Source organism: Zonotrichia leucophrys, chromosome 1 (assembly GCF_028769735.1).
Source record: "Zonotrichia leucophrys gambelii isolate GWCS_2022_RI chromosome 1, RI_Zleu_2.0, whole genome shotgun sequence".
In the NCBI taxonomy this organism is placed as follows: domain Eukaryota; kingdom Metazoa; phylum Chordata; class Aves; order Passeriformes; family Passerellidae; genus Zonotrichia; species Zonotrichia leucophrys.
This window is the reverse complement of record NC_088169.1, coordinates 26519872-26544617: the sequence shown is the minus strand read 5'-3', so window position 1 is coordinate 26544617 and position 24746 is coordinate 26519872. Positions and strand designations below refer to the sequence as shown.

At 41.6% G+C, this 24746-nt stretch overlaps 1 protein-coding gene across 6 annotated transcripts in view; it reads right to left on the bottom strand.

The window, feature by feature from the left end:
* The window catches only part of MCF2L (MCF.2 cell line derived transforming sequence like), a 156588-nt gene extending 137431 nt beyond the window's left edge, over nucleotides 1–19157 (bottom strand). For 3 of the 6 annotated variants that reach the window (XM_064709359.1, XM_064709379.1, XM_064709390.1), the window contains exons 1-2: nucleotides 18951–19156; nucleotides 8296–8494 (exon numbers count right to left, since the gene is read on the bottom strand). In XM_064709359.1, the coding sequence (XP_064565429.1) occupies nucleotides 8296–8473 (178 nt within the window). In that variant the 5' untranslated portion in view covers nucleotides 8474–8494; nucleotides 18951–19156. Of the gene's footprint in view, nucleotides 1–8295; nucleotides 8495–18950 lie in introns of all 6 variants that reach the window. The other 3 variants (XM_064709368.1, XM_064709435.1, XM_064709420.1) reach the window with 3 other exon arrangements.
* Between the last annotated feature and the right edge of the window lie 5589 nt (nucleotides 19158–24746).

Below are 24746 nucleotides of genomic sequence, written 5' to 3'. Positions count from 1 at the left end.
GCTTCTTCCTTTGCAGTGCAGTATACAAAAGTCCAGCAGTGCTGCTGGAACCCCACCAGTTGGTAAAACAGGAAAACCCAATTGCTCTATTTGGGACTGGTCCTGGCTGCACACACATGTCATTTTGGTACCTCCTGTAATCTCACTGATAGCCTTCCTAGGTAAACATGTTTTGCAACAGTAAAAAGGGCAGGCACAGGCCCTTTTCTGTTCAATGAAGGATGCTCAGGTACACAATACACCACATGAGACCATTGCTCTGCACTGAAACCACACAGAGGCACAGTACAGCACACCAACAGCAAATCTCAATACACAGTATGGTTACAGAACTTACAGTCTGAGTCCTACAATAAGGTGTTTCTCAAAAGAAGTAATAATAGCGAAGGGGGAAAAGTACAAAAGCAAACATGTGTAATGTGGCATTTTTCCATATTTTTCCCCCTACTCCTCTGACTGCAAGCCCTGTCTGTGGAAAAAAGCAACTGCTAGTAATTCACCTAGAAAAAAATCTGTGCACAACACAAAGAATGCTAGTGAAGAGGATTTCAGGCAGCATTAAGAGAGCTGCTTCTAGACCCACCAGCCTTGTTTCAATTGGGTTTTTTGGCAATTCCTAACAGCATTACTAAAGTCCCCAGTACCTTCTTTGCATCTATCTGGCCTCATGTGTGTATCCACACACCCTCCTGGAAACAGAAGCTGCTGGCAAGACTGCCTGGCTTTCAAGGACTTGCTCCCTTCCTCAAAGAAATCTTAGCAGAAGCACCAGTAATGTGTTCTCCCCAAAACCTTCACCTTTGGACAGGTTTCCTTGGCAGCAGTTAATCCCAGGTGCCTTATTTTCTACTGAATCTGTCATTTTCAGTGTAGCTCCAAGACGATTTTCAGATGGAAGTTACACGTGTTGCAGGGATACCACAAAGCCTTCCCCTCCTTTCTCCACACACTCAGTAACTAAGTACATTTCCCCAGGTAAGTCCTGGCAAAACAGACTTGCACAAATTTGACAGCAGGAAATTTTCACTGACAGACTCCAGATACACATCAAATTTACTTTCCTCTTCTCTGTATAAACAGTTGTTTAGCAATATCAGTGGAAAACATATTAGTGTGATCAATAATTAGTTAAGATGACATTTGAAGACTACAATAATCTAATTATGTACAAAACAAATAATTTTAAAGGATCACAATTTTTCTAATGCCCCCTATGATCAAGAAATAGGCTTAAACAGATATAAGCTGAGCTGAGAAAATAAAAGTTCTCACTGAACAACTTAAATTGCTTCCAGCACAAAGCAAAACTAGAGTTGAAAAGAAACTTCAATATTGGATTTCATTATTCTCAGCTCTTTCTCTTACCAAAGTTCCCTTCTCCTGTGCAATGAGGATTTGACTTCCTAAATGCTTAGAGAGAGTGCACTGATTAGCCCCAGAAAATCTGTGCATTTGCATAAAACAGCCCTGAGTAATTCCTCAGTGCCGGAGGCAACAACTGAACCAACATTTAATCTGGGTACTGGCTAGAACTGAGGCAAAGCAATTTATTTCCATGACAAATGGTCCAGCACAAACAATCCAGCTGGAAGCCAGTGAGGCTCTGTAACCCCACATTTTCCCTAGAGATACGTAGATGACACTGATATTAAGGCACCATGTGAGACCTTGTCAGATTGTTCCTACTGCACCTATCCAAGACCTAACATCTACATTCACAACTTCTCCATCTTCTCAAGAAGCAAGTGCCAAAACCAGCAAGCAGCCTGCCCTTATAGAATAAGTCAGTTTCTAATATAGAGTTTGGGGTTTTTTTCTGTTTATTTATTATAATCAAGCAAATTTACAAAGATATCAACTGCCTACAGATGCAGGAAGGTGGAATTTACAGAATGCCTAAGCAGGTCAGACATGTAACCCCTCTTGAATTTCAATTATGCTGCTGCTTAGACGCTTTTCCAATTTCTTTGGAGCCACCTGAGGCACCAAAAGCACAAAGGTACTCACTCATGTTAGGGACTAAACAGAATTGACAAAGCTTTCCTGCTCTAGCTTCAGCAAGCATCTATTGCTTCATCCTGCACTAAGAATATCTGAAAAGCAAAGCATCATTTAAATGAAAAGAGAAAGATTCACTACATTCAGATGCATCACAAAAGCTAGGAATTTTCTCAGTAAACCAAATGTTACTGCTTTCCCTTCTGATTAAATGGCTATAGATTCTAAATAGATTATAAACCAAAGAACACCTATAACTTGTGTTTGTGACATCTCTGAAATATTTCTCAACAAAGTTCAAAGAACTTTGAAGAAAGAATTAAATATTCCTTTGATTAAAGCTAAGAGCAATTTCAGGCAGGACTATTTCCTGAAAATGTTTTTTTTTTTTTTCAGCAAGCAGCAGCTGAACTGAAAATCCATCAAGTGTGGCACTTAATTACAGAGACAGACAGACAGATAGATGCACAAATACACACACACACAGAATTTTACTCCTGACATTGCCAAACTACCTCTGCATAGCTCATTTTTAATTGGCAATATCTTTTTACACTATTGAAGCTTTTCTGCTCTAACTTCTTGTACTGAACAAGAAGTTATTTTTATATATTCCATATCTGCTGTAATTCCCAGGAAATAGGGAATTAGAGTAAGATGTTTAATATTAATTTCATTTAAGAGGGTGGTTAACTTGTACAGCTTAGAAGTCTTAAGACGAAAATCCTGACAAGACTCCTACTGATTTTAATCAGACTGGATTTCACTGCTCTATTCCTCAGAGCAGCAACATGACACAGAAGAGGTTTACCACGCAAAGGCTTTCTTTTCCATGTTGTTAGACAGATTATTCCAATTAGTTTTAAACGTGTCTCATTTTGAGGAGTAAAGCTCATAAGAATTTGCCAAATTCCCTCAGTTGAAACTCAGTTTTAATAAAAGGCAGCTCCTTGAGCTAACACATAAAAACACTGGCTCATAAACACATGCTGAGACTGGTACCAGTCCTACAGCAGCCAGCAAGGGAACAGGCTTGTAAAGACATTTATAGGCAAATAGCCCCAACCAATGGGAAATGCTAACCCTGCACACATAATATTTTCTGTATCTTACTTGGAGATGTACTTCACACCAATCAAAACACTAGTACCAAACAGAAAGCTCTACGTGGATTTTCTTATTAGCTCCACAGCAAAACACAACCAGTCTTTAAAGGGCAACCCACTGATACCAAGGAGATGAAGAAAAGTGCACTGCAAAACAAATTGCCTTTTCTGCCAAAAAATTGTGTTGAGCCCAGATCTATGTTCATAAAAAAAGAAAACAAATCCCAAGTTCCCCCTCCTTGAGCATTGTGACAGATGCCACCAGGGACAACAATAGCTCCCAGCTACGTGCTGGACCTGTATCACTAAGTGGCTTGTGTATTATGGCTTAGAGACTCCTGCCCTAGTTGGCTTGTATTTAAAGGTAAAAAAGGTCATGGGCTATTTAGCACCTGCACAACTGAGAAGAAGACTGAGGCTGAGGAGTCTGTAATGGCATCTGCATTCCACAGAAGATGTACCAATGTTAATGAAAGTACATCGGTGCCACACTATGAAACAAAGTGATCTTCTTGTAGATGCCTCTGGAATTCTAACAAAGAGGAAATCTTCAATTGCCTCACCTATTTTGGTGTTGACACTAATTTTTTGTGTATGCAAACAACCTCATAGAAAATACTCAGTATGATATTCATAGCTTCATTTTTCACATGTACTTTCTAGCTGTACCAATCTAGTTTAGAAGTTATCCCCTGCAAAGAAAACTTTTTCATAAAGTTGTTAGTGGAAGCATACTGCAGTGTACACAACTCTGCCACTTAAAATTAAACTTCTGTTAAGGCATCAAATCTGATAAAGCTTCATGGAGAATATAAAACAACTCCAAGAATCAAGGAACTTTATACATATATTGCATAAATGAAAGACTTCTCCCCAAAAATGCAATGACACTCTTCTAGCTACCAATAAAAGCAGTTTCTAAGAGATAGATTTCAGTTTCTTCATTGTTAATTAAGATTTTTAAAGGCTGCCTTTCTACACTATCAAGGAATAGAAAGGACTCAATCCAAACAGCATTAACCACAGTTTTTCTGAAGTCACTTAATTTGAAACAGTATAGTTATTGTAAAAATGAATACCCACAGTGTTTCCCTTGCACATTATTTTTGAAATCTTGTATTTACACAGTTCTGACTAGTGGAAGCAAAGGGCTAATACATGTAGCTGAAGTTATACTAGGGGTTCTGAGTATAACTGAAGTTACCAGACATACAAGTGTTTAAGAGAAATGTTGTTTTTTCCCCTCTTCTGATGCAGGTGATGAGTCATCAGCGACCTTGATAATGTAACCTGAGCATCCTGTTCCAGTCATGTTGCAGATGTATATAATTCAGTTAAAGCTGTCACCTTCAGGAATGCCACTGAGAAGTACCTAAAAGGGTGTTTATGTATGGAAAACAATGCAATTTTACCTTTTGAGATGATACCATGCATATTTCTTTCAAAGAGCATGAGCATAACAAACAAGCATTTCAAGTGCCTGTGAGTGCAACAGCTGATTTTGTGCTTTGCAGCACTGCTACAAGGGTTGGAATCACAGTCACTTTGCTGTCTTTTCAGCTGCCTTGTGATTTCAGGTGCAAAAATGTCAACAATCAGGTAAATTGATAAAATGACACACATTTTATAATTTGAAATAATTTAAAAATACTTTCCTACGCCTTAAGTATGTCATCTTAGGTGGGCTGGGATTAAGGAGACTTCAGACTGCAGTCAGTTATTACCTGCATTCTTGGATTCTTCAAAACCTGGGCAGAGTCATGATAGTCCCTTACTTTTGTAAAAGCTTTGACTGTAGCACCCTCATGGCTATTTCCTACTACTTCAGCAATTACAGCTCCCAAGACGTAACACTACCAGCTCTTGAGACCACCAGAAGTTTCCTCTGCTGCATCATGGCAGGAGGCTAAAATCCCCTGCAGGAAAAGATTACATTCCAAACAGACATGAACTGAACAGGGGAAAAAAATCCAAACAAAGAAAAGGTGTCAACCATTTGAAGGGAGAGAGAAAATAAATAACAGTTGCTGTATGTAAATAGACCTCCATGCATATCACTCCTGAAGTCCAATGCCAAACAGGTAGAACAACATAACAGGCACTGAGAAAATACAGAAATACTAAATTCTAATTTTTTAATGATTATTAGTAGACTCATTATTGCCTTCCATGCCTCCATTCATTTCCAGTATCTTTCCATTTTTCAGGCTGTGCTGAAGACAGGAGAGGGAAGGCTGAATTACACACACCATTTGAGTTGAGGCAAGAGCACACACAAGTTGATCTGATGCTGTGGTGTTCCCATCTCAACTTGTGCTCTGCCCCAAGCTGAATTTTGCAGGCTGGTTCATATATCACTTTCAAGCTTGACTCTTAAAGCTTTCAAGATGCAGTATCTTCTCTCTGTGTGTGCACTCACAGACACAATGAAGACCTGATATTAATTATAACTTCTAGGAAGACACTGCAGTAAAAATATTGCTGTTAATAAACTATCAACAGCACAGCAGATGAGTTCCTGGGGAGGGAGAGGGAATTAAAACTTCAGCAACAGCAACATATGGTTTAAATAAAAGCACAAAGATGCTCTCCATCATACAGTATTATTAGTCTGCATGGGAGACTAACACCACTCACATTTGCTTTCAGAAGTCAAAAATAACAAGAGAGAAGACTCCAACATTATCTTCCATGGCAGCATCTCTCTTTCCCATGAGAAGACTCTAAGGATTAGTTTCACAGAACAAGGAACTATGGCTCCCTTCACCAACAGAAAAACTACCACCTTGTTTTCTTGAAATACATATTTGAGTAAGCATTAAAATAGAGTAAAACATCTTCTCATTTTAAATGTTTACCACATTACCTCTTTTCAGACCAGACTCTTTTTAGCAGTCCCTTGATAAAGTTAGAAAATCTCAAGATGAAAATTGCATGAATTAAGAGCAATGATTTGTTTAAAATCAAACCCCATTAAAATATCCACAAACAATGATTCAGTCAATCCTCAATACTAGCAACAACAGTATTAAACATGGCACAGAAAACCTTTCATACTTCATTTACTACATGAACTTTTACTATATGAACTTTAGCAGAAAATTATCTACCACTAGGTTTCTCATGTAGAGTCTGCCTGTTTCTGGGAAAGCTCCTTTCCCAATCTACACACTGCTGTCTTCAAGTCAAAGACAACAAACATACCTTTTTTTGAACTACATCCCACTTTTTCCAGGGATAAAGAGTATCATCATGTGCTTTGCAGTTTCAATTAATGACTTTCAATTCAGTTGCCAGACCAGACATGGATGAATCCCCAATGAAAAATCTGCTACTTCTCAGACCAGGAACCTTAGTTCCAAACTTTTTCCACTAAACTTCATGTCAACTTAACATATACTGCAGTGATAGAAGGGCAGCAGCCACAGCTAAAAGATGAAGGTAACATAGTCAAGTATGTGCAGGCTAATATAGGCAACCTCATGCCCATGAAGTACAGCTCTAAACTCAGCTCCTGGTCTGCCTTCACTGCTTTCATTTTAATCCCTGCAGTTTACTAAGCTTCCCTTGTGGATAAACCAGTCAAGCATTGATTCACTGACACTTCAGCAGAGACTAAACATGCAACTTTGAACCCAACACAGCTCTCCCCTGAATTTCTGGGGAGGGGAAGTAGTAATTTCCCATTTGTTGATGCCCTGTAGATAACACAATAGAGAACCAGCTTTCCTACCTGACTTCCTACTCCAGGGCTGCCTTCCCAGGACTTCTTTGTTTCTTCATCTCCCACAGAAGCACAGTGCTGTAAGCCTGGCTTAAATCACTGAGAGGGAATCAAGTACACCCAGTTCACCTCCAGCATTGGCTTGTTTCACTAGAGGCTTCATTAAGAACAAGCTAGAGACTGCACAAACTCTTTAACTAGTCTGTTTAGCAACTGCACCAATTAGGTCTAAATCTTCTCTGCAGGAATCAAGTTCACTTTTTCTTGCTCCTATTCTTATGGTTAGGGACAACAAGAAAATTGAAACAAGTAAATATTCACCTTCCATAAGCAGCATGGATCTCTGCTAGAAAGTCAGAATATGTGTGATTTCCCTTCAGTTTTCTCTTGTAGTCTAGATACACACCTTATTTCCACAGAAATCATATCTGATCAACCCTGACATCATCCTCTAGAATTACTGCAGGGTTTTTTGCATCTTTCCTTGTTGCCTTCAAAAGAAACCTCCTTCTAGCTGAGACATCACTGGTACAAAAGCAGAATGATTACTCTAATCACTGCTTCCTGTTAAGTCAGAGCAGACTGTGAATCATTCTGCAGTAGCAACATCATTAGTTCATTCCAGCTAGGACAAAGGAGTCATATCCTGTTTTATAATTGCGTATTTAATGCAAAACTGTATTTTAGTAAATTCCACCTTTCCAGTTTTGGAACATCTTTCCAGCTTCGAGAGGTTTGCATAAATATATTTAGGTATTTAATTACCTAATTAATTTAATTACATAGGAGGCTTTATAAAAATGAAATGAAGATGTGTTAATAAAGACCAAATGCCATCAGATGCAATTGCTAATCAAATGATAAAATTTCTGTCCATCTGCACTAGTACCATGGAAAAGCTTCTACTCATACATGAACTATGTGACAATCTCCTGCATGGGTAAAATATAAGATCAGATGGTACAGTAAAAACAAAATTATGCTCAATCCCAGAAACCATAAACTAGCACTCAATACAGTTTTCTGCTTATGGCCCACAGCAACAAAAGTACTGTGATATGGTGCAGAGGTATTTTTCACTTGCTTCTCAGCAGTTTCTCCAAACTGTGATTTTAAAACTATAGGAAGGTGTGCAAATACCAAGTCCTTTCTATGGAAGGTAGGTCAGGTTTCTCTGGGATGGCTATTTTTTGCTAAACAATTAATTCACGGAATGATTTTAATTCCTTATAAGAAGCATCAGTCCTCCCAAGTGCAGGTTTTCACTGGCTGCTATTAAATGTTTGTTTTTGTGGTGACATCAGCCCCCTCCAGCGAATACTTAGCTATTCCTTTTCCTGGGCTCCCTGTCCTACTCTCATTGCTAGAGATGAGACACAAATGCTAAAATTCTTGAAGACATCTGTCCTCTTCTTAACAGTCTGGCAGCCAGCCCGCCAGTTTCAAAATACGCTATATTTTTCTCACCTGCCATGATTTCTGTCACCTCTTGCTTATCTTGCACAAGCTGCATGGTATCTGACACCACAACCTGATGGCTGGTGTCTTCTTCTTTCTCTTCATTAGGCTGGTTGGCTGTTGCAAAACAGTTGCAGCTTCCAGTTTCTTTGCAGAGGAGCAAGGTCCGATACCAGTAGTCAGACATGAAAACTCTGTGAACTGATTTCTGAAATATAACAACAAACAGAAAATTGTTTTCTGCAAAACATAAGGAAAAAACCTAGCTACTTGAAAGAAGGGGCTCAAATGCTAAGGATAACAATTGCATACAAATTTTCATATCTTTGATTTTATTTGAAGAAAAGATTTGCAGCTTACAAGAGTCATCCATGGTATAGTACCCAAAGTAAAAAGTTTAAGTTCCCTGTAATTTCTCAAAATGCTTATATCAAAGGTCAGGAAGTTAACATAAAAAAATCCCCACAAAAACCCTGCATACAAGTATCAAATCACATGTGATCTGCATAAAAGCAAAAAAAAAATCATTATTTCTCTGTATTTTTCACAGAACAAGTCAATATTTATCTTAAAAGCCAAATTTATCTAAAGCCAAGTTTAACTAGGTGAAAGAACACACCAGAACATGGGTTGTCAAAACGTGAAAGAAAAAAAAAATAATGACAAAAGAGGACAAGATACTACAATTGCCATTATATGGGAGGCTGAAAATACAGTTCAAAATTTTCATAAACAAATTAACTGAATGAAACCTTGCCACTTGAAATCCAGCAAGAAGACCAGCTTTGGTTTCTGACACAGCACCCAGGTCCTTCACTGCTGCCCTCTTCCTGAGCAGAAGGAAGCAGCAACAGTTCCCTTAGCCTAGAAGGAGCTAGAAATTACTAGACTTATATGTGTTTGCAGGTAAGACAGCAAGCACATCCTTAAATACCTGTAAGCTTCCCAGTTTATGCCAGAGAACTACAGGGAGGTTCGTTTTATAACATAAACAGAAATCACCCCCTTCTTGAAATAACAACTAAAACAGCATTAACTTGAAAGATTTTGTCCACATGTGGAAACATCTTGATCTTTCCAAGATGATCTTTCCTACTGTTAAAGGTAGCTGGGAACTCTGCAAAGCTGAATCATTGAACAGTTTGACTTACAAAACCACAAAGCCCAATTCTCCTACAACTCAGTGAGGCTGCTCAGAACCCTGTCCAAGCTGACCTTGAATGCTTCCAGAGATGGGACATCTACCACTTCTCTGGGCAACCTGTTCCAATGTCTCACCACCCCATTGTAAAACAAACAAACAAACAAGCAAACAAAACCCCAAACAACCAAACAAAAATCTCCTCCTTTCCAATATCTAATATAAAATCAATCCTTCTTCAGTTCAAAAATATTACCCCTTTTTCTACCTCCAAATGCCCTTGTAGAAAGTCCCTCTCTAGATTTCCCACAGGCTCCCTTAGGTACTGGAAGGTGCTGTGAGGTCTCCCTGGAGCCTTCACTACTCCAGACTGAACAGCTCCAGCCATCTCAGCCTGTCCTCACAGGAGATGTGCTCCAGCCCTGTGACCATCTTCATGGCTCTCCTCTGGACTCACTTCAACATGTCCACATCTTCCTGATATTGGAGACCCCAGAGCTGGATGCAGCTATCCAGGTGGGCTCTCACCAGAGAGAAGGGCAGAATCCCCTCCCTCAGCTTGCTGCCCACACTGCTTTCAATGTTGTCCAGGACTCAATGGCCTTCTGGGCTGCAGAAATGGCTGGATTGTGTCCAGCAGCACCTGGACACAATCTGCCTCATCCATGAGCACCCCCAAGTCCTTCTCAACAGGGCTGCTCTTGAGCAGTTCATGCCCCAGCCCAGATGCATACCAGTGGTTCCACCCACGTGCAGCACTTTGCCTCTAGCCTTGTTAAACCACATGAGATTCCCAGAGGCCCATTTCTTGAACTTGTCCAGGTCCCTCTGGAATCCTGTCCTTCAGATTGTCAACAGCAACACTCAGCTTGGTGTCATCTGCAGACCTGCAGGGGGTGGCACTCAAGCCCTTTGTCATTAGTGCAGATATTCAGTAACACTGACCCCAATGCAGACCCCTGAGGGACATGACTTGTCACTGACGTCCATCGTGACTCTGAGCCATTGACACCACCCTCTCCATATGACCATCCAACAAATTCCTCATCCACAGAACAGTCCACCATCAAATCCAAGTCTCTCCAGTTTTGAGAGAAGAATGTTGTGGGGCATCAAGACAGAGGCTTTACAGGAGTCCAGATAAATGACATCTGTAACTCTTCCCTCACTTGATGTGGTCACTCCATCATAGATGGCCACTAGGTTAATCAGACAGAACATACCTTTGGTGGTCATACTGGCTGTCCCTGATCACCTCCCTGTCCCCCGTGTGCCTGAGCACAGCTTCCAGGAGGATCTGTCCCATGAACTTCCAGGCACAGAGGTGAGGCTGACAGTTCCCAGGCAGTTCCCAGGGTCCTCTTTTCTACCCTTTGTAAAGATGGGTACAATGTTTTCCTTTTTCCAGTCACCTGGGACTTCACCTGCCATGACTTTTCAAATCCTGCAGAATGGTTTGACAACACCAGCCAGTTCCCTCAGGACTCTGGGATGCATCTCATCAGGTCCCATATTTCTGAGGTCCTTGGGTGGTCACAAACCTGATCTTATCCTACAGTGGGAGGAACTTTGCTGCCCTGGTCCCCATCTTGCAGTTTATCTGCTCAAGAAGCATGGGAAGGGAGGCTGCCAGTGAAGCCTGAGCACCTCAGCCTTCTCCTCATCCACTGTTACCAGTATGCCAGCCTTGCTTACCTGCAGGGTACACTTTCTTTTACTTCCCTTGTTTTGGCTGACATACCCCTAGAATCCCTTCTTACTCTTACATCCCTTGCCAAGTTCAATTCCAGTTTCACCTTGGCCTTCCTCACCAGAGCCCTACAACTGGACTGCATCCCTGTAATCTTCCCAGGATACCTGTCCTTGCTTCCCCTGTACTATAAGGAAATTACACCACATCCAGGATGGGTTTGCTCCCACTCTCCACCAGAAGGCATACAGGCCAGAAAAATAATGGTCCAAATCTCCGAGCACAAGGGACCTGACAGGCTTTTCCAAGTCCATCTGGAAAGCACCAGGCCCAAGTAGGGGAAATATGCATCTCCCTGGGCAAATTTAATGGTTTTTAGAAAAGAAACAGATGCATAATCTTCATTTGTTCTGCAAGCATCAAAATCCAAGTGTTTCTAGTGTATCTGTTTCTAGCTGCTGATTAAATTGAGTAAAAGAATCACTGCAGACCATGGATATTAACAACAGGTCTGCATTCTCTGTATTACATTTCAAAGTGTCAGTTATAGACTTGAACAAAGTAAAATCCACTTTAAAAGCCTTCTTAATATAAACGTTCTATCTGTTTAAAAAAAGACAAAAAAGACATTATTTAGCACCAGATCCCTCAGGAATCACCCATGAAGAATAAAGTACTCTCTCTGGCACTTACTGCAATGCTTCAACAAAAGAGAGGATTTCCAGATAAAACATCCTTCAAGTATTACAGCAAGGTGCATCTTCTCCCCAGTTTAAAGACAGCAATTTTGTTTTATTTTAGACAACATACTGCCATTTCCTCAGTTCTCTTTGCCTATTTCCAGACTTTGGCTTTGCAGTGTTTGTCAGAGGGTGGGTAATGGAGTTAAAAGCAAATTGCTCAACTCTTTCTATAGCTGCTGAACTGGACAGGTTCATTGCACACATCCTCCTTGTCATACAGAAAGTGGCAAACACTTCCAGCTCTACTAATGCACATTCTGGCAGTAAATAATGTATGTAGCAAATAGGACACAGTTTTAAGCTGCTTCTGCCTCTACAACTGTCTGGCATGCCAGGTGCCGTGACAGGCACAAGTGTGCACAGGGGGTTTCATTAAAAAAGCACTTCATAGCAATTAATTTTTTTTTTTAATTCTGTGGGAGCAGGGGGAATTCTTTCAATTACCCTTACATTTGAGACACTAAATAGATTTTACTTCTTAAAGCCACTAAGCAAAGTTTAAATCTCTCCACTTTTTACCCCAAGAATTGGGGCAAAGATGGGGAAGTCTTCTCTGCAGGAGACATGAATCCCAGAAATTTATTTTTTCTCCCTTCTCCTGTGCAAGTTGAACTGAAAAGCAGCTGGATCTATGCTTCAGAAGTCAGCAAATTACTCTAGGAATAAGTTTTTAATTTATTGCCTCTCTTTAAGCAATGGAAATGCCTGAAGATTGCCAGAAATAATTATACCCAAACAGTGTATAAAGGTGTCTCTATGCAGTTACAGACATGCATTTATGACCTTAATCCTTAATTATTTTCTGATCCACTGATCATCTTGATTTTATGAATGATAATGTGAACTTAGATCTTAAGAAAACACAGTAGGAACTCTAGGGGCAAAAATGTTGGGGGAAAAAAATACATGAGGGCTGAGAGACAGTCACTGTATGTGTTTGTCACACTTCCATGAAGAGAGGCAGCTCACATATTCATAAAACTTCTTGACCAAGATTGCCTGGAAAAAGGGAAACATAAAAAAGAGAGGAAAAAAGAAACCCCAGAAAATCTTAATTTTCTCTTTTGGTTTATGAGCTAACAGAAGATGTTAGCTCAAAGCTCCTCAAGGTACCTTCTCTTGGACCATTGCAGTTACACTGAAGACACAAGTAGCTTTTCTTATGATTTCAAAGCATCCAAAGATAAAGTCATACCCTCAGCCAGCACAAAACTAGGCTGATACACCGTGGAAAAAGCCCAAGACTGAAATCTCCTTTTGACATTTGTAGATCTGAACAACTGCTCCCAAACCTCAGTTTCATGTGCTAGAACCGATACTGCTTGAGAGTTTGAGTTTTTCTGTTTGCTTTAAATTAGATTGCAGACATCAAAGTTGGTGAAATACCCAAGGAAAAGCAGGGGCAGAATCTAGGCTCATTTGTCAGGACACAAAGGCACTGATACACCTCACTGCAGCCAGGACCTCTCTACCTGTAGGCCCACGAGCTATACATAAGTAATAATATTCTTAATATCCTTAATTCTTAACTCCACATTACTCTTTAATTAAGATGCAAATGCTTCCTGAAACAATGCTCGTGAAACTCAGACAAAAGAACGATTTTTGAAAGCAAGAATCCTATTTCAATCACGTTGCACACACACTTCATTGAACTTACCTCAGTTTTCCATCCAAAAATCCCCCTTTAATTCAAGAATAACATTGCAAAGGCAGTAGTTAATTATTATCTTCAAATGCAACCAAATGACGTAAGGCACACAGTTACCTCAGAAACTTAAATCCACGTTCTGCAGCCACTTCACCAGAGCAGTTAAACCCAACTCCCAGGGCCCCCATCACCCTCAATCCATGCACTGTTACTAGATCACTGTTGCTGACACATTATGCAATTTCTTCAGCCATTTCCCTGGTGAAGGGCATTATTTATATATTTATATATATATTCATATTTATATAATTTATATATTTATATAACACAAACATTTAAATATATCTCACTTCTAAGACCACTTGTGTGATATTTTCAGATTGTCCTGTGAATTACCTCCCTCAGCATTTAATCAGTGCAGCATTTTACTGTGCTTTTATAATTGTTCCATTTAAGTCCCTGAGAAATAAAATGTATTTGTGTGGGGAAAACCACTCCTAACTTAGCACCTACTAAGATTTCACACACTTATTTTCCATAGACACCATGACACTTAATGCCAATGCCCTTAAAGAAAAACTGTTTAATACCCAGTTTGTATAGCAGCTTTAAACTTAGTAATTCACCAAGCTCAGCAGGCCCACATCAATAGAGAGAGCAGAGTCCAGATGATGGTGTAAGAGCTCAGCCATGTACCCTGCAGGTCTCTGCAGGACAACTGGACTGGACTGTATTATTATACAGATACCAGTATCTGTATAATATCTCTTTATTTTAGGATGGATTAAAATGCACTGAATGCTGTTTTAACCTGCCAATATTGCCAATCTGATTTTAGGTGCATGTGTCTGTCTGCAGCATTCTTCCCAATTTTTATGCTTTGGCTGGCTAGCATTGCATTCTTTCCATCTCCCAATGCAAGGGGAAAGTGCAAAACACATCAGACACACACTATAGCCCAAGCTCCTCCCATCTGAGATCAGATATGAAACTGAGATGTTTAAGTTAAGAACCTACTTAACTCACATGACTTCAGCATTCCCTGGAGTAGGAGAGAAGGGCATCCTCTGAGGCTCACCAGCCCCTTACTTCAACTCCAGAGAGGCCAAGGCAACTGCAGATCAGCCTGAGTGTGGATAAGGAAAAGTCCCACTTTTGTATACATTACCAACAGAGTGCCACAAAGAATGAGTCACATAATAAATACAATAAAACACTAGGATTTCAGTAAAGTCCATGAAATGACTCAAGTTCTTCCTACAGAGATATTGTATTTCTACTCTTGTCCTTCTCCCAGTCCTTTTACATTTTGTTTGGAAAGATGAAGAGGAAAAATCAGCAAAAAAGTTCCACTCTAATCTCTCTCTAGGGCATGCAGAATACCCTCACATGTTTTAAGTCAAAACCAATTTAAAGACTAAATTTTTTCTCATTTGGAATTGGACTATGATCAACATTTAACTTGAATACTAAGCAGTCCTTCAAGATACAGGGTCTCATTTTGTATTTAAAAGCCTTTCACAAAGCATTAAAAGTCATCAACAGGCTGATGTAGAAAACACAAATTTCAAAGAAAATGCTAGACTGTTAAGCAAGAGCTAACCTGAGGCCTCTATAAAGGAAAAAAAAACAAATGCTTTTTGTAAGAGAAATGCTTTCTTATTTATTCAACTTTTTATCTTATAGGTAGCCCCTTCTTTTAGAAATGCTTACATATTTAAATGAAGTCACTCAGCAGTCCTCCTTCCTCCTTTTGGGGCAGAAAGCCATAAGAAGTTTTTCTTTTGTTCGTCAACTCAGAATTGTGCATTATATTTTAAGCCCTCTAACAAAAACAATAAAAAGATAAACCTAGGATGACAGCTGAGTTCCCAAGCCTTCAGCAACCTTCCCTACTCTCTGACACTACCCTCTGCACACAGGTACAGGAAGAGCTTCAAGTACTCAGCCAAATTCTCTTCCTTTTCAGAGCTACAGGCCCAGTGCTCACCAAGCCATCCATGGACCATCTGAGCAGAGCTGGAGGACAAGGAAACACCTTGGGCTATGGACAAAGGAAACAAATGGGACAAGGAAACAAATGGGCTATGGACAAAGCAACTGGCTGTAAGCACCCTCACCTGAGCTGCATCTCATGTCCTACAGAAACCTGGACCTTATACATGCCACACTTCCCCTTTGCAAACAGGAAAAAATGAGGTTTTCAACTTCCATACAGTATGGAATTTGAAAAGTGGCTTGTTGTTCCTTCTTTACAAATGTGATGCCTAATGCTGAATGCGAGACTTCCATATTTTCAGTGAGTATAACAGAAGAAAGTCAGTCTGAGAGTGTTAATCTAAGTGTGAGAAAACCTCCATATTATAGAATTCCAGTTGCCTAGGGATCATTATTAGTAAAAGCATAATTTTCTTAGCTCTAAAACTCCCACCAAACCACCTACATTCCTGAAAACGGAGCTTTTGGAATTAGATATCTAAACCTTTCCTCCTGCCCCCTCATACAGCCCCCACAACCCCAACTTTCTTTCCCACTTATTTCTCTTTTCATCCATGAGACGTCAAATAAAATACTGGCCTGAACATGGTGTCTTCTAATGCAGCATGAAGAGCAGCTTATACTTCTCTAGAACAGTTCACTGTATCTATTTTCACTCAGATCACATTTCACAGATTTTTTCCAAGACCCCAGAGAATGACAAGCCAGGTTTCATTTTTAGATCAAGCCTGAAACACAATAGAAGCTGATAGTGCTATACAGTACTCTGTGGAGAATGAGGTGGTTTTGTACTTGACCCCTTATTTCAAGGGGCTTACAAACCTCCCCTTGTTCAATTGTTGTCATGATAAACCCAAACTCCCATCACACCCATGCATTATTCTATGCACAAAGCTGTGACAAACACAAGATGCTGCCCACCAGAATGAGGACACTACACAAATCCCATTTGTTTAACTCAGAGGTACTTGTGACCAAGCACACAAATCCCAACTCCCAGACTAATTCAGCTGAAAGAAGAAAAACACATGCTGCTTTCTGAAGGTCAGGGAGTACATGGCATGTTCTGGTTTTTAATTTATTTATCATGGGAAAAAGCATCACAGTATTAGGAGTTCTCTTGAAATCAGACCTTGGAACATCTAAGATCTTTCTCTGCAGCAAGCTCCAAGGAGAGTGCCTTTGCTCAGTGACCGTAAAACAGGAGTACGTGCTCTGCTCAGCTTAGAGGACACGGGACCCTGAGAGATCACTTGGGTCACTTCATACCACCAACTTGCTGACAAACATATAATAGGTGTCCAGTTTCAAAGGGCTCACAGAACATCTACTCCACATGTCCCTTCTCTTCCTCCTCCCACCCCCACCCCTCCCCAAACCCAGCTTGTGGCAGATCAAAAGCAGCTTGCAATAACCCACCAAGAAAACCCTCAAGACTCGTGGCTTCAGCATTCAGTCTTTTAACATCACATACACAGAAGGAAAAAAAAAAGGCATGGCTGAGGTTCCCTAAGGCTCACCTTCCCCAACTGCCTGCCTACAGAGATGGAGAGCACTGCCCATGTCCTGTGCCTGCAGAATTTGTTGAGCCTAAGTGCAAGGTAAAGGTAATGCTTTCGGAAAGAGGAGGCAAGTTCTCTTCCAATCTACTGAGATTTAATTTCCTGTTAAGTAACCATGATGAATACTTTCTAATGAAGTTGTTATAGATTTACCCAGCAGTGTAATTTTGTTAGAAACAGCAACTGACAGCTTTAATTGAGAAAGGAGCACTGCATTTGAAGTTCCAAGCAGATGTATGTTTTAAGACGATTAAACCTGGTAGCTATTTTGAAGCTCCTGCAAAGCCTCAACACTGCACACAGGTGGCTGCCTTCAAGACTGATTTTACAGACCTCCATCATTACAAAAAAAAAAAAAAAGGCCTTTCTACACAACTTCTGTAATTACTTTTGTACAGTCCAGTGCCAAATCAGTGAAGCACATCACTTCTGGAAGACATCTGAAACCCAAGAATTGCAAAGTTAAACACAAAAAAAAACCCACATGCATGACCCAGACCTCCCTCCAGAAGGGATAAGAATGGACAAAAGGGTTGTGTGGTAGCAGCCAGGCCCAAAACACAAGAAAAGGACATGCAACATCAAGTACAAAAACAATGTCCAATTCCCTACCCTACCACTGAGTCTTTATTAGACACGTGCTTTAGCATCCTCTTGAATTAGGGTCCACAACAAATGTTTTTTCTCTCCCCTCCTACTAAAATGATGCTTACTTCTGTTCAGAATAGCATTATTTCTCTTTCAACATGCTAACTAAACTTGCACAGGGTAAGTACCTTTAATAAACACAGAGCCTGCTACTGAACATTAAACTGACTGTTCCACTCCCCAAGCCAGAAAAGCTCTGTTTGACTAATAAACTCCAAAAAGGGCTTATGATTATCATTAAAATGTAACTTACAAGAGATCTTTAAGGAAAAAAAAATTGACTTCTATTTATTTGCTTTCTGAGTTTTTCTATTTCTCTGCTAGCCACAGTCTCAGTCATTCTGAAATCACTAAATCAAACTGGCTCTCTAAAGGAAATAAAGGGCTTGCAAGAGCAAATCGGCTCTTGCCATTGCCAAGTCTATTGAGATAAAGTTTTAAATTCTTTTTCATGGTTTTTGGCTAAAAATATCTTTAAATAAACCTTTATTTCTTGTTTTTAGATTACAAACACTTAAATCTCCTTCCTCTTGTAGATACAAAAAAACAGAAATAAAAACAAAAACAAAACCCACAAACAAAAAATAAACCCAAAACAACAAAACCATCAACAAATCTACAAACATAACCAGCAAATTTATTTTAATAGTGCAGCCCCAGTGAAATACAAAGGGAAATAAACACAAGCGGCAGAAACATCCTCTTTCATAGTCCCTGTGATTAACCATTGCAGGTAACACCAGCCAACAGCACCCCGCATCTAAAACACCTTCTTCATACCAAAGGACCGCTTTGTTGCTCCAGCTCGGGGCTACAACTCGGGGATGTAACTCGGGGAAGCAGCCCCAAGGGCACAAGCCCCGCTGGAACCACGGCAGGGCAGGGCAGGGGCAGCCGCGGCTTCCCCACGCCCCTCAAAGGAGAGGGCATCCCGTGCCGAGCGCCACGTTTTTATTTGTCCGCTCGTTTGCAGGCAGGTTACCGTGCCTGCCTTTGTTCGGCTTCCTCTCCCAGCCCGGACCCAGCGCCGCCGACACTGAGGGGGCAAAGCGGAGAGGCGGGGAGCGGCACGACGCCAGGCAGAGCCGAGCCGAGCCAAACAGAGCCGGTGAGTGCCGGTGAGCGCGGAGCGGCCGCGCCGCCCCTCACGCGCGGCTGCCCCGCGGTGCGGCCCGGCCCGGCCCCGCCGCCCCGCCCGCTCCCGCGGCCATGAGGCGCCCGCCTCACTCACCTCGCCGCCCTGCCCGCAGGACCAGGTGGCCGCTGCCGCCGGCGCTCAGCAGCTCAGCCGGGCGAATGGGGCAGCGCCTCCCGCCGGGGCCCGCGGCACGGCAGGGAGGGAAGGAGCGGGATGCGATGGGATGGGATGGAGTGCGGGGGAGGCGCCGCCGGGCCCCGCCCGCGGGCGGGAGGCGGCAGAGAGGGGCTGCCTTTTGTCCGGGCTCTGGTCCTCGGCCCGGCACCGGCATCCCCCGCCCCGTGCGGGCTCCGCGGGCGGCGGCGGGGCCCTTTGTGTGGCGGGGCGAGAGAGGGAGGGGAGCGCAGCGCTCGTCCCCGCCCCAGCCCCGCTCACCTCGAGCACCTGTCGGGGCCGGGAGGCACCGCCGCTCCTCGCCGCGGGCCACAAAGGACAGGTGCTCCCTGTAGGGCATCGAGGGCTCTCTGCACTGAGGGCTTTGTGTGCCTTCCTCAGTGAAAAGTGGGCATTTCCAGGAAAGCTACTCCTACCTGTGGAGTATCGCCTCATCTTTTGGGGAACTGTGACACTTCAGGACATGGTTTAGTAGCAGTGCTGGGTCTAAGGTTGGACTTGATGATCTCGGAGGTCTTTTCCAACCTAAACAATTCCCTGGTTCTGCAATAGCAGAGAGGAACACCGTGTGCCACGTGAAGTTTTGCAGCCTCAGTTGTGATGTTTCCTGGTGTTTCAGGGTTTGGCTCCCCGCGTTTTGTTTTGCTTTTACAGCAATGTGTATACGAAAGTAACAGCACTTCTTGTGTTTGCATCTTTATCAGACAATTGAACAGCTGGAAGTGGATTTGTTTTCCCATTACAAAAAGAGAGGGGGAAAAAAAGGCAACAAGCCAGTCAACAACAGGTATTTTCTTTTTTATTCAGGTACCCCTGAGCATTAAAATCTTTGCTTTTAAGCAAAACAATGCAGAGCATGTGCTTTTGTGTGCTGCATGTACAAACACGTGAGAAATGGGAGCTGCAGAGATGTGTGCTTAGTAGGAAGCACCCGAGGTGTGTCCCTAACTGGCCACAGGCTTTCCCTATCTTCACTCACACAGTCAGCAGTCTTGAATGGTGCTCTCTCCATCCCTGCTGCAGCAGGGATATGCAGTTCATGATACTGCAACTGCAAGTTTTAGACACTAATTTTTTCAGGAAAAACATTCCAGAGCTGAGGACAGAAGTAGGGCTAGCACATATTTCGTACACTTCCTATTTCTTGAGCTAGAGGCTTCTGATTTTGAGAAATATGCCAGATGACAGAGATATGTGGTGTACACTTGTCTCCCTAATAACTTGAAATGCTCTTTCTTGAAGCCAAATGACCCAGAGTAGTGTCAGGAAATGGCTTACAGAAACAAGATCGTGGTATCATACAGCTTCTAAGGGCAGCTTAGCCCAAAATGTGGATCAAACATAATCTGAGATGCAGGTAGGTAACCAAGTCAGCTTAGCAGCAGCCATGGTCTGTTCTCCATGAGATGTGCTCCTGTGTGTCATGGGGAAGAGTGACCCTGTGACACTTCACTGTGAAACGGGACCACGGACAGAAAGTGCAGATTCAGATCAATCACTGTTTTTTCATTTTTTTTTTCAGTACCTCACAAGAACATTTTCAGTGTTGGTTGAAAAGATCTGTTTGGTTGTCCAGGGAAAAGGGCCAATTAATGATGACATGAAAGAGCAAGAGGATGCCTTAATTTGGAGATACTGTCAAAAATAGCTTTGAAAGAAGTCTCTGAAGCACAGGGGAGGCAGCAATCAAACATACAATTTAGATTTCAGTTCTGTTTGGTGTTACAGGCATTTTTTGCTCTCCATCCCTATAGCTACCCCTACAGCACTAACCTAAATGGGTCTGGGGTTCAGGATTGAAGCACTGCACTGGTCATCCTCTGCAGTGTCCCCTGGGTGGTGGTGTCCTAGCAAGCAGCAGTCCCTGTGGCACAGCTCAAGGGCCTGTGTGTGCCAGGGCCATTCCCAGCAGACTGTCTGTGTGGAACTGACCTATTTCAGGAGATAAGAGTTTAGTTGTGTGTATGAAAGCCATGTTGTGCCAGCTGGTTCCTGTGCCAAAGGACGGTTCCTGACCTGCTTTTTTTGCTAGTAGTAACATGAGGCTTTTGACTTTTGTGATTCCTGCTGTGTTCTGTGTCAAAGCAGAACCTTAGGCACTGGCTGGAGTCAAGCAGTGAGAAGTCAGACTGAAGATCTGAGCATTTTATTCATTGAGCAGGATTTCTGCAGAAATCTTTGCTCAAACATACAGTTGCATTGGCTAGCAGTATCAGAGTTTATGGGAGAAATGCATCATATTATGAACAGACTTTTATTATGAATAGAGTCAGAAATGTTATTTCTTCTACATTAAGTAAAATATATTCATTAATACAACATTGGCTTTTATAAGAATGCTTACTCCATGGAAAATACTTTTGTTTTGACCAATGCTAAGAAGCTGGGACAAATTTCAGCAGGACCAGTTAAGTTTCAAGCAAATGTCAAGAACAGATGGCATTTAGGTCTGAAGAAATTAATAAGGAAGGAAAGTAAGTCACTAGAGCAAATGTGTGCTTTCACATTACAACAGCTGAAGGTAAAAGCAGGTTGGAAAGAGGTTGAATTTTCTTAAAATATCTGTCCTAAATATGAGGAGTAGGGTGGGATTCCTAGGAATTGTAAATCAGTGAAGCATTATGGCTCTAGCAAAAATTGTACCACAGAGCACCTCCTTCACACACATATACATGTTATTTCTGATGCTGTCAGTGTGAAAGTTTATAAATTAATATGGGGCTAGTGTTGATAATTCCTTTTTTCAACATACGCAAAAACTTGGACAAGACCAGAAGGATCTAATGAGAACAGAGGACCAAACTTGCTCATCTCTAGCACAAATGTTGAGGATTGTGGGTAAACTCTACAAGATGTTTTAGACTCACTGGCATAGCTGTGTTTTGGGAGTCTGGCTGGGAAGGCAGAAGACACTATTTTTAGTGAAGGAAGGACCTTTACTCCAGGAATTAACTTCTTCTGACCTAGTGCCCTCTGTCTGTTGCCAAAATTGTCCAGAACAACACTCTAGAGTACGTGTTTAGGACACAGTCTTAAGTTGCACCAGAGGAGGTTTAGGTTGGGCATTAGGAAAAAAGTTTTCACAGAAAGGATGAAAAGGCATTGGAATGGGCTGCCCAGGGTGGTGTTGGAGTCACTGTCCTGGAGATGTTTAAGGGAAGACTGGATGTGGCACTTGGTGCCATGGTCCACTTGACAAGGTGGTGTTTGGTCACATGGTGGACTCAATGATCTCAGAGGCTTTTTCCAAATTAATTCATTCTGTCATTCTGTTACTTTAAATCTCAAGGAGTAAGAAGAGATGTACAAAGGAATCTAAATAGGGAATCATTATCATGTGCACATAATTCAAGTGAGAGCAGAACTAACTGTGGCACTGTGGCATGAAATTTTCTTAGTATCAGCTGTACCTGTTTCTGCCAGTTATGAAGTTTGGAGGGGCTGCAAAATGACAACCAGTTTGCTTTCAGGAACAGATTATGTAAATTGGGTCTATCAAAAAATCTGAGACCTTTATTGAGCAACTGGTCTGAACCACAACTTGTACAGAATCAGAAACTCTGTAAAATCATAGAAATGTACTGAGAAAAAAAATAATAAAACTAAGACTCAAAGCTGTTATTTGCAGAAGTTCTCTAGGGTAAGTTAAGGAGATTTTTGAAACATACCAAGAATAAAATAGTAATGACTGGATACAGGCAAGAACAATTTTTTTTTACATAAATTGACAATGAGTCTTTTCTTTATAATTATAGCAATTATTAGTGAATTATTTAAACCAATTCTGATTAAAATTAAGGCAGTCCAAAAAACCCCCAAACTTAGCAACAGAGGCAGAACACAGGGCTGAAAATTTTATTAATGGCAAATATAGTGAAAATGTGAATAAACTGGGAAAAGGAAGTCAAGACTTTAGAGAATCCCATTGGTAAGCTGCACAATATCATGTTTTTACAAGATGTGAGCAAAATACATTAGTAGAAAATCTAGCCTGTCTTCTTTTTACACCATGAACGTTAACATGACTCAGGTTCAGAGAACAGTATTGCAATCATGCTCTGCTTTCTGATGGCTTAAAGTATCTCCAGAAATTCTTCTTTCTCTGGTATGAAATATTTACTTTAATGCAAATCCTAGGAACTCAGTAAAAATAACACCAGTCTCTCCATAAATATTAGAAGACTCTTGATTTCAGGGTTACTCTAGGGCTGAAAATTCAAGCTGAATGTGCTACAAATATCAGCAGAGGCCATGGTCATCCCTTTGGCCTATAGTAAGTTAGATTTTATCCAAAGGGTGCAGTGGAACGTTCAGCTTGTTATGGCTGGATACTCCTTTTGTGTCCACCAGAGTTCTTGATGAAACAGAACAATTGCCATAACAAATGGCAAAGGAACTGGCTTGGGCAGGAATCAAATGGACAAGACACTCAAATATGTGCAGTGAATAGTAAGAAAGCTAATTAGCTACAAGGAAAAAGCTTTGCACACCAACTGCACTTTGATGCCCTCCCTGAGCTCTGCTTATTGAAAAAAACAGTGTACAACGTTGGGATTTAAAAACCAGACGGTCCAATAAGAGACTGCTTGTGACTACTTGTGAGAAGACACACAGAATTCTGGAGATGAAGTCATCCTTTGCAAATCTCCTACCATTTATTGCCATAATTCTCTGAACCAGTCACTGGAAAAAAAGTGGAGATGCACTCCAGTCTTGTAAGATGTATGAGGAATGAATAAACCAGGACAAACATTATCTCCAGGGAATCAGGTAATGAAAGGAGAATCCTTTGGTGGGTCCTTCCTATTGGAAGGTACTAGGAAACCCATAGCAACAAGAGTGGGGACCAAGGGAAACTACAGCAAATGTGGAGAGAGCCTCCCATTTGCATGGCTTTAAAAGGACAGATTAAAAACTCTTCTGATCTTTTGAAATCTTAAAGGTTATTTGTTGGGGGTTTTTTGTGCTTTTCCATTCTAAATGAACCAACACTGTGGACAGCAGTAGCAGCAAAGAGCAAGCAGAGTTTGTGCAGCTGATGTGCCATAGCTACCCTGCACAGCAGAGCTTCCAGAAAGGGTCTGAAAGAGCAATGCAATCTTAAATGCCTGTCACAAGACAGGAGGTGGTTTCCTGCATGTACAGGGAAATCTCCAGGGCAAGCATTCCCCACATTTTGATTTGGCAAATATTCATTCTGGAAGTAGCTGTGGAAAATCTGTCCTGTTGTTTACCTGGGTGGTTGGCACAGTCAGACTCTTCCACCACTCCTGGAACATATCTGACTTGTGGAGCACATGATCCTCTTTCCTCTCCTCCCTTCCTTCCTTTCAGGGTAACAAGTCAGATGAGGTCTCCTGTTAGCAGTCCCACAGCTGTTAAAGGTATTGGGAGGACTGGGAGATCTGCCTGTAGCCCCAAGTGTCTGAATGGAAGGAGGAAGATTCCCTGGCTAGAGATTTGGGACTCTGAAGATGCTTTGGTCCTACAAAACTCTACAGCTTCAGGCTGCAAGGTCCAGACCTTGTCAGCTGAATAAATGAACCCTAGAATGTGTACTGGGGACATGGCCACAAGCAGCAAAATTCATATGGGAGGGTGAAGCTGCACGTTCATCCCACTAATGGCTTGTGCAAGAGCCCCAAAATCTACCTTTGCTGTTCACATTGCAAATTTTCTGTCTCTGTGTCTTTGTTGTCATAGTGACAGAAAGCA